The following is a 12706-nucleotide window of genomic DNA, read 5'->3' as shown; positions in this document are numbered from 1 at the left end:
GCTCTGTCCCAGCTTTGCCAAACTAGCAGCTCGAAAGCATACCAGTGGAAATAAATAGGTACCGCTGTGACGGGAAACTAAACATTTGCATGCGCTCTGGCTTCCGTCAGTGTTCCGTTGCACCAGAGGTGGTCATACTGGCCACATGACCCAGAAAGCTGTCTGGACAAACACCGGCTCCCTTAGCCTGAAGCGAGATGAGCGCCACACCCCATAGTCAAGTTTGACTGGACTTAACTGTCCAGGAGTCCTTTACCTTTACTTACTACAGTTTTTACTGAAAGGAGAGATATAGGAATTTCCTTCAAAAAGAAATACTTTGTTTGGCCTCTACACACAAATATTTTGTAGAAACAAAACTAAAACACTATAATTCACCAGTGGCAATTCCTTATTTGTTTCAAAAGTATCCTCTCAGTTAAAAAATTATATTAATAATTTTGGGGCTGCTCAGCCTCAGGGGGCCCTAATTCTGTGCGTATCTATAAACCTGCCACTGGTTCCTAGGTTTATTTGTGTGATTCGCATAATTAATGGTGTTACAAATTGACATGGGCTTGTGTGCTTCTGGGTTACAGTTCTTACATAATTAAGACACCTAATATATTGAATTTATCCTGAGAATTAAAATCAATTTAGTTCTGGCTGGTCTGTGCTCCAGTGACATGCAATGGTCAGAGTTCAAAACATGCAACTCATACAGGTACTAGTCAGCCAATGAGGTGGGGGAGGGAACATAAGAGAATGCAAACTTCTGAACTTCTTCCCAGTTGTGTTAGTCTTAGTAGGGTCTCTTCTCATCTGGTGTTCATAACATTTATCCCTGTATGATCTACCAAGAGGAAAAGTAGGGTTGTTGAGCTTTATTTAGTTTTGCCCAAAGTTGTGGAGCAACAAAAGTGGCACAGCGGACAACCCTAGGGAAAGGTAAGAACCCATGGGCAAAAATACAATGGAAACTTACATGAACATAATCTGTGTTTGTTTATATTATGCTGATAAAAATACGAATCACCATGGTCTTCACTGTTACAGTAAACTAGGTTTCAGTGTTCGTTGGGGTGATTCCAATGTTAGACACACAGGTAAACTTAAGTAGTCCACCGATCTCAAGGATGAATAATGACTTTGACTCATGCGAAAGTGTTTAAAAGCAAATGATACCTTCATTAGAGAAATAATGAATGCAAGTGACTTTACATGTTCTGCTTGATTTTTCGTCCGCTATAGCCATACAGTTATTCAGTTCCAAGCGTAGGTTTTTTGTCGTTTTCATGTCTCCCTCTTCAATGCTGTACAAAATTAATATTAGCACAAGGCTTGAGTTAAAATTAGGAAAATGAAACCATCAGGCCTGAATTTGGCCTCTAAATAGACTTTCATTATCACATTCCACATTTACATATTCTTCTAATTTATAATGAAAAGAATGCCATTGAATGAGTAGACACATTTTTCTGGTGAATTTTTTTGTACTAGAACAATATAATGTCAGCATATTCTTATGACAGAATATTTAGCTATGCTAAACAGGCATCTGCTATACCATTCTTCTGCAACATGCTGCATCTACTTAATTTTAGTTTCCCTGAACTATCTGTAACTGCATGTCTTCCCTACACTCAGTTGAGTGTTATCTGTCTTGCAGAAACTCACCTACATTTGCATTGTAATTAAACTACTATGCATTCATACCTTCTTTTCCACACCCAAGCACTTTTGAGTACTCAGTTGTTGAATACACTCTTAAAATAACTGCTTCTCTCATTGGCTTGAGTTAACTTCTACCTCTATTAGCCTGTCCATGCTTTAATATTAGCAGAGGGGGATTTTCCTCACTTTCCATTGTTAGGAGATGCTAATTTGGTAATGACATGGAAGAGTTCTCTGTGAAGCGCAGTCCTACACTCAGGATTTTTGACATGTACTAGCTAAATAAAATGTACTAGTTTGCTCAGGTACTTTAAATTTTGTTTGTAAAAAATGTATTCATGACTTTAAATTTTTTTAATGAATCATTGATTTAGCCTTCTCTGTTGAGCTATTTGCTGGTCTTTTTAAGAAAGAAAAAGGTTTTGTTTTGAAAAGGATTTTATCAATAAATCTATCATTGAAATGTGGCTATTAATCTTCAACCAATCAGTCAATCAATCAATCAATCAATCAATCAATCAATGTAATGTATTACTGCAGCCCAAACAAAAAGAACACTGAGAGTGTTTTCGTCTGAACTGGTGTTTCAAAAATATTATACTCACAGACAGATGACTATCAATACCAGATTATTTAACATAACCAGAATCTTACCATTAGTTCTTCGCTGGTGTTTTCTATCCCAGCTTGTGCCATTAGTCCAGTAACATGCTTCTCTAAATCATCTATGCGCTCGCCCATTTCATCTGGTAATAAAAGGTTAAAGACCATTGTGGTTGTTTTCTTTGTCTTTAGTAATCAAACAGTGGAAAGACAGATTGCCCCTTCACCGGGTATAGTCTAATGCTCAAAGTGACATGAAACTGAATGACATGCCAGTCAAGAGTGGTTTTGACTGAGAAAACAGGCTGCAATCCTATATGCATGCTCGGTGAATTCAATGGAACTTACTTCTGTGTAGGCATAAGATTTTTGTTTTAAAGGCATTGGTCAGTATAAATGACTGGTATAGCTTCTCTATGGCCCTTTAATGGCCCTTGGTGGACTGAAGTAATAAATGAGAGCTACTGGGCTCCCTTATGTATTTGCATAAGATTTATTGGACTCCCATCACTGATTACTGTTCCAGGCAATTAGTACAATTTCTTTTTAGCAATTCTTATTACAATATATTTGAATGTATTTTTATCCAACTTTTAGAATCATAAGCAGTTATTTTGGGGGGGGGGGGAATTGGTAATTATAAATCAAGCAGGTTACATAAATGGCTTCAAAAGTGTGATCAATCGGCAGAATTTGTGATTAGTTTTAGAAAATAAACTGAAAAGGATATTTCTTAGAAGTAATTTGTCCGTCAGTGCTTCAAAGTTTTCCTGTAACTGTTGTAGTAGATTTTCTGCCTGGAAAAAAAGATATGGTTAGCAAAATGTGTTTATACTGTTGGAAAATGAGTCCATCAATTTGCTGTAATAAAATGGCATAAAAATAGTCGGCTTGGATTTTGTACACTGGGATAGGAAATGCTAGTTACATATTAAGGCTGACTAAAGGAAGGTATTGTAAAATGCATGGAAGAAACAAAGGAGAACGGCAATTTTGAACATTGGCAGAGGTTTGCGTAAAGTACCTTCATACAATGGAATATTTTAGGGCTCCACATCCTTTATCTCTCTCACATGAGTCAGCTGAGGAATGGAAGAGGGAAAAGGTTGAGTATAGTGAGAAGGAAAGAATCCTGAAAGAAAAAAGTGGGTGTTTTAAACAAGTGCAGATATCTAGTAAAGTAGGAATGGAGGGACCCATGGGTGTAGCCAGGGGGAGCAGCTGCCCCCCTAAATCAAGTAAATAAATAAAAATACTTAACTGACCAATTGCATCGCAGATAACTCGGTTCTGCCTCCCAACACAATGTCTGCCCCCCTAAAATAAACCCTGGCTATGCCCATGGCTCAGGGACCAAGGAAAATTGTGGTTTAAAACAACAGTACAGTAGATGTCTAGATAAAGTAAGGATAGAGGGACCCAGAGGAAAAGTAAGATTATGAATGGAAGAGCACAGTCCTGTGGTCACTGAGAAGCTTTCTTAAGGGCAAAGGATTTTGTAGATGCCTCACTATGAATGTGGAGAGAGAATTTCATTCTTGGAGACCTCTTTGTTGTGGCCACAGAGGTTTCAGCTCTGCAGCACCAGTGCTCTGATGCAAGATGGTTCATTCTCTGGGGGAGGGCAGATTGAATGAGGCATTGGATCCAAAGTTTCCATTTCCTGGATAGACCACCCAAATTAGAAGAAAACTACACCAGCCCTGGAGCTGGTGTAGGGAATTTGTCCCATGGGACTCAATAGGAGCAAAACTGAAAACCAAATGAAACAAAAAACAAGAACACTGGAATTGTTGGGAAAGAAAACTGAATGACAAGCTCAGTGGGACTCAGTGCTTCTTCCACCATTAAATCTGCCCACCCATCACAATGAGATTGCTCTGCCAATCTGTTTCAACAACATATTTTTTCTCTGTAACATTTCTGTTTACGTGTGAATGCTACTAATATGCTCAGGGGTGGGGGCAGAAATGATTGCATAAGTGCTTGGCACACCAAGAATTTATATTTGACATGGAAGCTATAATTATCAATGTGTGATTATAAAAGAACAAAGAAGCTCAAGGATGAATCCATTATGTAACATGCTATTGGGAAATGAGAATCTTGTAAGCAGAGTGTGCAACAACCGTGTATTGTAAAGTTAGTATCTCTGTACCTGTCAGCATCCTAAAAATAGAAAACAGGCCCATATCCAGCTGAGAGAGGATGATTGTATTGTATATACGGTACTTTAAAAGTTACATTTACTCTACCAATTGTGATTAAGATATATAAAATTCAAGTAGGAACACTTCCCTTTGTGGCTTTTGTTACTTATAACAAATATGAATTTCTGTGTATGAACAGTGAAACAATCGGTTGGTGGCTTTTAGTACAGCAACCTTTTGTTGATTAATTAGTTAATGCAATATAGCAGTCTCATCAACTAAAAAGCTACAGTGATAAGATTATTGCACTGTTAATAGTTTTTTGAAATGTAATACAAGTCCTCATTGCCTCTGCAGCTCATGTGTACATCAGCTAAGTCTAAGATGAGAACAAACTGTTTCTCCCTTTAAAGCCGCTTTGTCTTGTATGCTGATTTGGGCAGACAGACGGGAACCGATTTGACTAAAATTCATTATTAATCGGCTAAGATTTCTTTGTGTGGCACAACCTATATGACACGCCTGTGAAGTACGAAAATGAAACAGGGGCAAGGATTAATTACTAAAATGAAAGTATCGTTTTAAGACTCCTGCATTTATCTGAATACTTCACGTTTATTATCTCCTGGTTAGGACTGTGATACGAATTAAAAGGATATAGTCTCATTTCCTGGAGTAAAGGCAAAGTTGAAAGTGGTATTAACTACCAGAGTGGCAACATAGGACGTGACACCTTCAGTTAAGAGGAATAACCGTGTCGTCGTCGTCCCTTCTATTTCCCTTCTATTTCCGTATTTCTGCCCTTTCTGCCTTCAGCTACTTTTTTCTGAGAGGCAAGAACCCCCCCCCCCCCCAATATGGACCGCCTTCCCTGCGGCTCCAAGTTGGCGAAATCTTCGACGGCTGGATTTCCCCCTGACCCGCTAGAAATAGTACCCCATTTCCCACGCCCTATTTATTGCCAAAACAGCGACGAGACCCGTCCCCTCCCTCCACGCAGCGACACATTTCGTGAGGGAGGCGCAGCCTTTGGGCTAGGCAGCGTCCAGCACTCACGAACTGAGAGAGCTCCCTGGCGCTCTGAGGGTCGTTGTCCGCCATCCTGTCCTCCTCCTCCTCCCTCGCTGTGGTGGCGCCGCCGCCGCCTCGTCCCTCGCCTTCCCGCTCTTCACCTCCTCAAACGGCCGCTGGTTGGCAGGACAGTGGGAGAAGCGGGAGCCGGCGGCGCGCGCCTTCAGCCCCGCGCCTGCGCGGCGACGGGGTAGTGGTGGCCGTTGAGCCTGCCCGCCTCCGCCCCCGTAGCGACCCGCCCGCGTGCCTTGTCGCCAGGCGGCAGCCGTTGGGGGAAGGCCGCGCTTAGTTCCCCCCGCCAACTGCCAACGTTCAAGGCACAGCTTGGATGTTTCAATGAATAGTACAAGTTGAGGGATGTATTCATGCAGTGGTTTTTTCCCCTCTTTAAAAATGTTTAGGGGTACTCTCATTTTTCTGCTCATATTGAAATACTGCCCCTCAGTGAGGCCAAACTTAGATTCACACAATGTTTAGGGGTATGCGTCCCCCCAGAAAAAAAATCACTGTATATAGTATATATACAGTATTCCCTCTCATGTGGCTCTGAACATAACCCCCCCCCCATCAAATATAGTAAAAACAACAAGAGAGAACTTTTCTATAAAAAAAGAAAATACTTTTTAATTAATAAGAAAGTGCATAACATCAAGAAAACAAAGGAGAGGAGACATAATCCTGGTAAGTATGGTCATTTCATCATTATTTAAGTGTATGTCCCACTGTAGATGTGCACCACGCATATCCCAGGCGAAACAAGGCTTTATTTCACCCTGGTCAAAGACCCAGTTGGCACCCATTTGCGCGCTCGTGCGCGCGCACACACACACACACAAAGGCTGGGAGCCTCAATGGCACCCCTCAGTTTCAATAGCTAGCTGTCATCTGGCAGGGAAAGGAGACTATGGTGCTAGAGAAAACAAGTCAAAAGCCCTGCTGGACTGGCAGAACTGGTTTCACAGTTCTTGAGATCCTGACCATAATATTTGGAAGGAAACGCAGGCCACATATCTCCGTGTTGTCAATGAGGAATTCTTTAAAGAAGGAGTGTCTGGCAACCATAATTAAGGTTGAAACATACTCTCAAATGTTCCTGCTCACTCTTGAGTACACAGATGGCTTGCATTTGCTGAGAAAATATGTGTGAGAAACTGGCAGAACAAGTTATACTAGTACTGTAGATTGTGACTGCTTTTCTTTGAGCTTTCTGGGAGTCATCCAAAAAAACTGGATAAACGGATACCTGACTGAATATATCCGTATTTACAAAAACGACAAAGATTATTATTACAAAGCTTATTATTGATGGTTACATGCATATGTGTTGTTTAAACTTTATCATATTAATCTCAACTGCATTTCTAGTTTCATTATGAACTGTAAATGTTTCCATGTCATAAATGGCAACTGTGGGGAGGAAAAATTACTTGTCCAGTGCCACACAGAACACCATAGCTCAGCTAGGGAGTCCCATACGTTGCTGAGCCGCAGACCAAATACTGCCATTTTGTTCTTAATATGATTTGTGTTTTATTTTGGTCAGGAGTATGCTGGGCAGTATAATTATAAAGTCCCCTGTCCATGTTGGTTAGACGTGACAAAAGATAAGGGGGAAAGTTGAGGTTTGGCAATTGAAATGTGAGAACTGAAGATGGCATCCAATAGTAATGGAAGGATAGGTGAGATGGGAATGTGATTGAAGATGGAATGGTATTTCTCTTCCCACAGTTTCTTCCTGGTGGGGCAGGGACTGCAGCTTTCCAAAAGTGTCAGAGGCCACCGTGTGCTTCCTCCAGCTCTACAGATTGTATCAATCTGCAAAAATAATTGTAGGTGAAAGGCTGGCAGGAATACTTGTGGTTAAATTAGGCTTGATGGGAAATGCTGGATGTGTGCCATTTGATAATGAAGAGGGTGGGATATCTTAGTAAAAAAGAAAAGAAAAGAAATTGAGGGATGAAGCCTGCTTGTTAGGCTGCTGCATTGCCAAAGGTTAATTTCTTCATAATAATAATAAGAATTTATTATTTATACCCCGCCCATCTGGCTGAGTTTCCTCAGCCACTCTGGGCAGCTCCCAATCGAGTGTTAAAAACAATACAACGTTAAATATTAAAAACTTCCCTAAACAAGGCTGCCTTCAGGTGTCTTTTAAAAATAGGATATCTGCTTATTTCCTTGATATCTGATGGAAGGGTGTTCCACAGGGCGGGTGCCACTACTGAGAAGGCCCTCTGCCTGGTTCCCTGTAACCTCACTTCTCACAATGAGGGAACCGCCAGAAAGCCCTCGGTGCTGGATCTCAGTGTCTGGGCTGAACGATGGGGGTTCATCTCCTGCCTTCCTCTCCTGCAGATAATCAGTTCCAGCAGGACATTGTTTCCTTGTTCATGCACGGTTTGATAAAAGAAAATAAAGGGAGGTAGACTGTTTTGTGTGACTGGTTGAAGCTAGCGTCCATCATAGCCATTAAGAAGAACTGCATGGGATTCATTATAGTCAGGCTGTGATATGAGCAAGTGTGTGCTAGAACAAGATGCATGATGACTGCCACATGAGATGTGTGACCTCTAGCAACTGTGAAGTATATGCTGTTACTTAAGCTGACATAGAAAAGCTATTTATGGAACAAAGGTTTCTCTGACCCCTTGACAGTAATTTAGCTTATAACTGAGATGCATGAAATATCACAGATCACTTTAAAATAAAATACAAGGCACATTCTAGATCATTTTCAGGTGTCTGGTATTACTTTGCTATCAATATATCAGTAACATATTTCTTAAATATATTTACTGAGTTGCATGAGAGACCCTCATGGTCTGTCCCAACTCTACAATTCAATGATTTTATGTTTTGCTGCCCCAGCTCAAGGCTGATGTAGCAGAGGAGCCTGTCTCAAGCCTCCAATCTTTAAATGGAGCAGTTTAGGATTCAGCTGATCCATGGCTGGTCCTGCTCCACTATCTGCAACACTCCAGTTTTGTGGTCTTACACTGACTATCATTAGCAGATCTTCCACCACCAGTTGCTTCCTAGCCATCCATACTTTTACTAAGTGCTTCAGGAGGCCCCACAGTAGCAGAGGTTTTTGGAGGGGTGCCTCTGTACAGCCATATCACTACTATTAACATAAAGGTTGTTATCCCATTGAACCGTGTTCTTCTTGGGATTGTACTGTAGCCTGAATTTTCTTTGGGAGCTGGAACCTCCTTTTTAGATATGACCATTTCAGCAACCATGTGAGAATAGAGTATACATGCACACAAAACAGTAACTGTGAAGTAATCTCTGAGGAATATCAGTAGCACTCCAGAGCTTTACATTTCCTACAAGGACTTAGAACAACACCTGGGGGACCACTAGTTCCCCAATCCCCAGCCCTGTTTTAGAGAGCTGGTTTTATTGACGTTTTGGCATTTAGAACTCTGAATTCTGCTTTGGTTAAAAGCAACCTTGAATATAAAAAAGGGAATAAATACTACTACTAATAACGGAAGTCAATTATCCATCGGTTCACTGCTTCAAAGGTCATCACAAGTCCTGTTCGAGGCAAGAATTTACATACAGTGCATAAAAAAATTGATAATTGATTGGGGGAACGGACCAGCAATTACTTTTTACCAATAGTTAAAAATAGCAAGTTCTCTGCTGTTGCTTTGGCGAGGATGACGTCATTTGAAAAGCCTTTTAGAAACACCTTCCTTGACGCTGCTCTGCGAAAAAACACTTTTTTCCTCTCCCCATATCTTGGGGAAAGCAATCCCACCAAGCACACTTCAGTACTCGCATGGCAGAGAGACTGGCGCAAAAAAAAAAAAAAGTACCCGTTCTTAAAAAGACAAATAAACTGGGACGTCGCTTCCTCTTGCCCGCTTCTCCAAATCGTCACGGACGCGTCTCGCGCTAGGACCCGGGAGTGGCGGGGCCGGGTGCGGGGCGGTTCCTTCCATTGACGGAGGCGCTGCTGGCTGTCGTGACGTCACATAGGCAGGGCCGATTCCCTCGCTGCCGAGCGCTCCTGCTTATTGTCGCCAACCGCTCAGAAAGAGCAGCGGCAAAAAAGAAGCTGCACGGCGGCGGAGGCGCGAGCTGCTGCATCTGGGGAGGCGTCGCGGGCCCGGGGCCGGAAGAGGGGCGCGGGGCGGGGGGAAGGAGGAAGGTCGGTCGCCGGCGGCGCTGCTCCCTCAGGCACCCTCAGGAAGAGGAGGAGATGCGCGGGTTTCGGTGCGAGGGGCCCTCGGCGGCGTAACTGTTCCTGATAAGGCGAGGTGAGATGGAGGCTGCGAGAGGTCACGTCCCAGAGCACTTTCTGGCTGTTGGGGAGCTCCTTTTTGCGGCGGGGGCGGGGAGAGTTTGGGAGAGTTGCTAGGATGAGTAGGAGGGAAGTCGAGGGTGGAACGGTTGCTTTGTGCTAGAGCAGGAGGCTGCCATTCAAAAGGCAGGCATCAGTCACTTCGGGATAAGCGAATTATGGTCTCTCTCCAAAAAAGTTCCCCTTCCTTTCCCGAACTGTTATAAGGCTCTTCCTGTGAAGGCTGCGGCCAGTTCCCCCAAAGCCTGCCTGTCCTCTGGAGGCTGAGATGGCTCAGCTGTGCGGGAGTCTCGGTCATTTAATTTCCCAGCAGTTCACAGTTGATCATATAGGCTCAGTAGGATGCGTATATGGGAAGTCTGCAAAGTTTCCTCCAAAAGAGAATGTAGAAGAGCTGCCCCAGCCATTCCTGTGCACCTTAGTCAAGCCATACTCGGTAGCACTTGACATGCCTTTTTCATTTCCTTCATCTGGTTTCTCTTTTTACTATAACTTCTTGGGATTCTCTCTTCTCTCTTCTCTCTTTTTGGGTTTTTTTGTTAGAGCCGTCACTTCCCTTTCCTTTCTCTATGGTCTTTACACCATACAAGCAGTTAGTGGGGCAATCAGATTTGAAAGAGATATATTTCACTGATTAATTGGTTAGATAATTGATTCCATGTGACTTTTCAGAAAGTGCTCCCAGTTGATTGGGCAGCAGATTTTAATTGATTTAAAATAAAAAATTCAACTAGTTATAAAAGTGCAGCTGGCAAGTGTCTTCTAACAGAAATACCCTCTTATCTCACACACATTTAATTAGGTGTCCTCTTTAAACCTCATTCATGTGCTCCTTCATCCCTATGTTGTCAAGTAGATGTTGGTCTGAATCACATAACTATCTATTCCTGGTGAGATTTGTTCCAATTGAGCTGATTTTACTCATGGTTCAATGGTGCAGGTCATAACAATAATTTATGGCAAAAATCCAGTGAAATGAACTGACAAGCATTCCCTCACAACCTGAAAATGTATTGAGCCATTCACAAGATGCTTTCCACATAGGTTGTGTCATGTTATCTTCAGTTGGGGTGGGGAAAACATGTGCAGATGTGTGTTTGGTAATACCAAAAGAGATGGAACTTGAAGGCACAGTCATTCTTAACCAGAGAGAAGCAACTCATTGAAGAACTCTCTGCTTTGAGTATGGTTTCTGCAGTACAGTGGTACCTCGGGTTACAGACGCTTCAGGTTACAGACTCCGCTAACCCATAAATAGTACCTTGGGTTAAGAACTTTGCTTCAGGATGAGAACAGAAATTGCGCGGTGGCGGCAGCGGGAGACCCCATTAGCTAAAGTACCTCAGGTTAAGAACAGTTTCAGGTTAAGAACGGACCTCCAGAATGAATTAAGTTCTTAACCCAAGGTACCACTGTAGTTATCTTAAACGGTTATCCTAGCCCCTGAAAGTGGCTAAGTGTTATTCCTGTAAATAATAATGGAGCATGCCAAGTAACTTGCACAGTCATCTTGCCTGCTGTATTGTTGTGGAGTAACCTGAAGAACCCCATAACTAGGTACATTACTTTGCTACATTTTGAGAGAGACTAATGTGTTGAAACCAGTACCATAATGAATGAGCGGTCTTTATTTTCTGAAAAGCCTATAGTGACTGTGTGTGCATCTTTATATACGTTCTTTCTGAGAGGATTTTATTTCTAGGGATGCTAGACTTCCACAGTCTTGGCACTCAACCAATCCATTGTTGAACATGGTAGAAAAGGCACTGGTTGAGACTGGATTCAAGAAGAGTGACTTTCTGTGGTGCTTTGTGATTTGCCCAACTTGCTGTAACAGGAGATCATTTTCTACACAAGTACAAGTTTGAGATTTTATCTTTGATTTTTGTTTGTTTGCTTGCTTGTTTGCTTGTTTGTTAGGGCTGCCTAAAGAAGGACACATGGAATGACAGATTGCTTAGATATGAATAAAAGCCAACAAAGCCTGAGGAAGAAGTAAAAGGGGGATTCCGTTGCAGCAGCTGCCCTGATGTTAAGGGACTTCATATTGCCCATCATGGAGGCGGATGGCTGGGAGTGGCTAGTAGCTCCGATTCAGCAGCTGATATCCTGGGGTGCATCTGCAGCCATGGTGTTTGGAGGTGTGGTGCCATACATCCCACAATACCGAGATATTAAAAGGACACAGAATGCAGAGGGCTTTTCAACCTACGTGTGTTTAATGTTATTAGTTGCAAACATTTTAAGGATACTCTTCTGGTAAGTTGACTCTTATACCACTTTGAATGTTTTCTCTATTCTTGAGTTTCTGGATGTTGATGTGAGAGGTGCTGTGAGATTAAGTGCCTTTTGGACATCACAAAAAAATCTTCACAGAAGGAACATAAAATCTGCTTGAAAATCACAATTCCTTTACTCGGTGGCTGATTGTGAACAGCTTTGTGAATTATCATTCATAAATTCTACATTGGTCATACAAAACTGAAGTAGAAGAAGGATTCATCCTAGATTTGATTCTAGGTCCCAATCCCAATCCACTCTGAGCTGCAACACATTGGCTATCAGTAATACAACAGCAGAGAGAGTAAAATATTATGGAAAAGTCTATTTTGATTCCGAATCTGAAAACTTTAATTTCACACACACACAAAACACACACACACAATATTTTTAAGAAAAACTTAAAATGGAAGAATAAAATAAACAGAATATTGAGTTAAAAATAGTTTCACAGATTTCTTGCTATCCATGTGAGTCACAGCATGCTTTGTTGCCCAGGTATACCCTCTTTTTGTTTTGTTATCCATTTGGCTGCAAACACATAGGGTTAGATCCAGACTTAATCATGCTTACTGATTTCAGTGGATTTACTGTAGGCATGGCTAAAGCTAAAAGCCCAACTATGTCTTATTAG

The 12706-nt window shown here is 41.9% G+C and overlaps 2 protein-coding genes across 5 annotated transcripts in view; one reads left to right on the top strand and one right to left on the bottom strand.

The window, feature by feature from the left end:
- Positions 1 to 965: 965 nt before the first annotated feature.
- On the bottom strand, positions 966 to 5686 carry HSBP1L1 (heat shock factor binding protein 1 like 1). Of its 3 annotated transcripts, none has more exons than XM_028737521.2 (5): positions 5463 to 5686; positions 3281 to 3388; positions 2987 to 3053; positions 2308 to 2402; positions 966 to 1292 (listed from the first exon to the last, which is right to left on the bottom strand). In XM_028737521.2, exons 2-5 carry the CDS (start codon positions 3311 to 3313, stop codon positions 1287 to 1289), a joined length of 201 nt encoding a protein of 66 aa, XP_028593354.2. In that variant the 5' UTR covers positions 3314 to 3388; positions 5463 to 5686; the 3' UTR covers positions 966 to 1286. The 3 variants fall into 3 exon arrangements, with proteins under 3 accessions (XP_028593354.2, XP_028593353.2, XP_028593352.2); XM_028737520.2 differs by having other exon boundaries at positions 1147 to 1292; positions 3281 to 3338; positions 5463 to 5682; XM_028737519.2 differs by lacking the exon at positions 3281 to 3388 and having other exon boundaries at positions 1147 to 1292; positions 5463 to 5683.
- Positions 5687 to 9454: 3768 nt separating this feature from the next.
- SLC66A2 (solute carrier family 66 member 2) overlaps positions 9455 to 12706 on the top strand; it is a 64433-nt gene continuing 61181 nt past the window's right edge. For both annotated transcript variants that reach the window (XM_028737518.2, XM_028737516.2), the window contains exons 1-2: positions 9455 to 9748; positions 11713 to 12051. In XM_028737518.2, coding sequence (XP_028593351.1) covers positions 11822 to 12051 — 230 coding nt within the window. In that variant the 5' untranslated portion in view covers positions 9455 to 9748; positions 11713 to 11821. The remainder of the gene's footprint in view (positions 9749 to 11712; positions 12052 to 12706) is intronic.

Source organism: Podarcis muralis, chromosome 8 (assembly GCF_964188315.1).
Source record: "Podarcis muralis chromosome 8, rPodMur119.hap1.1, whole genome shotgun sequence".
In the NCBI taxonomy this organism is placed as follows: domain Eukaryota; kingdom Metazoa; phylum Chordata; class Lepidosauria; order Squamata; family Lacertidae; genus Podarcis; species Podarcis muralis.
The sequence above is the reverse complement of the archived record's forward strand: the minus strand, read 5'-3'. Positions and strand labels throughout refer to the sequence as shown.

Excerpts from the sequence above, each read along its gene's own strand:
- HSBP1L1 (XM_028737519.2), bottom strand. The coding sequence starts at position 5,507 with ATGGCGGACAACGACCCTCAGAGCGCCAGGGAGCTCTCTCAGTTC. Across the intron at positions 3,054-5,462 it reads CCAGGGAGCTCTCTCAGTTC|GCAGAAAATCTACTACAACA; the intron begins GTGAGTGCTGGA and ends CTTTTTTTCCAG. Across the intron at positions 2,403-2,986 it reads GGACAAATTACTTCTAAGAA|CAGATGAAATGGGCGAGCGC; the intron begins ATATCCTTTTCA and ends ACCTTTTATTAC.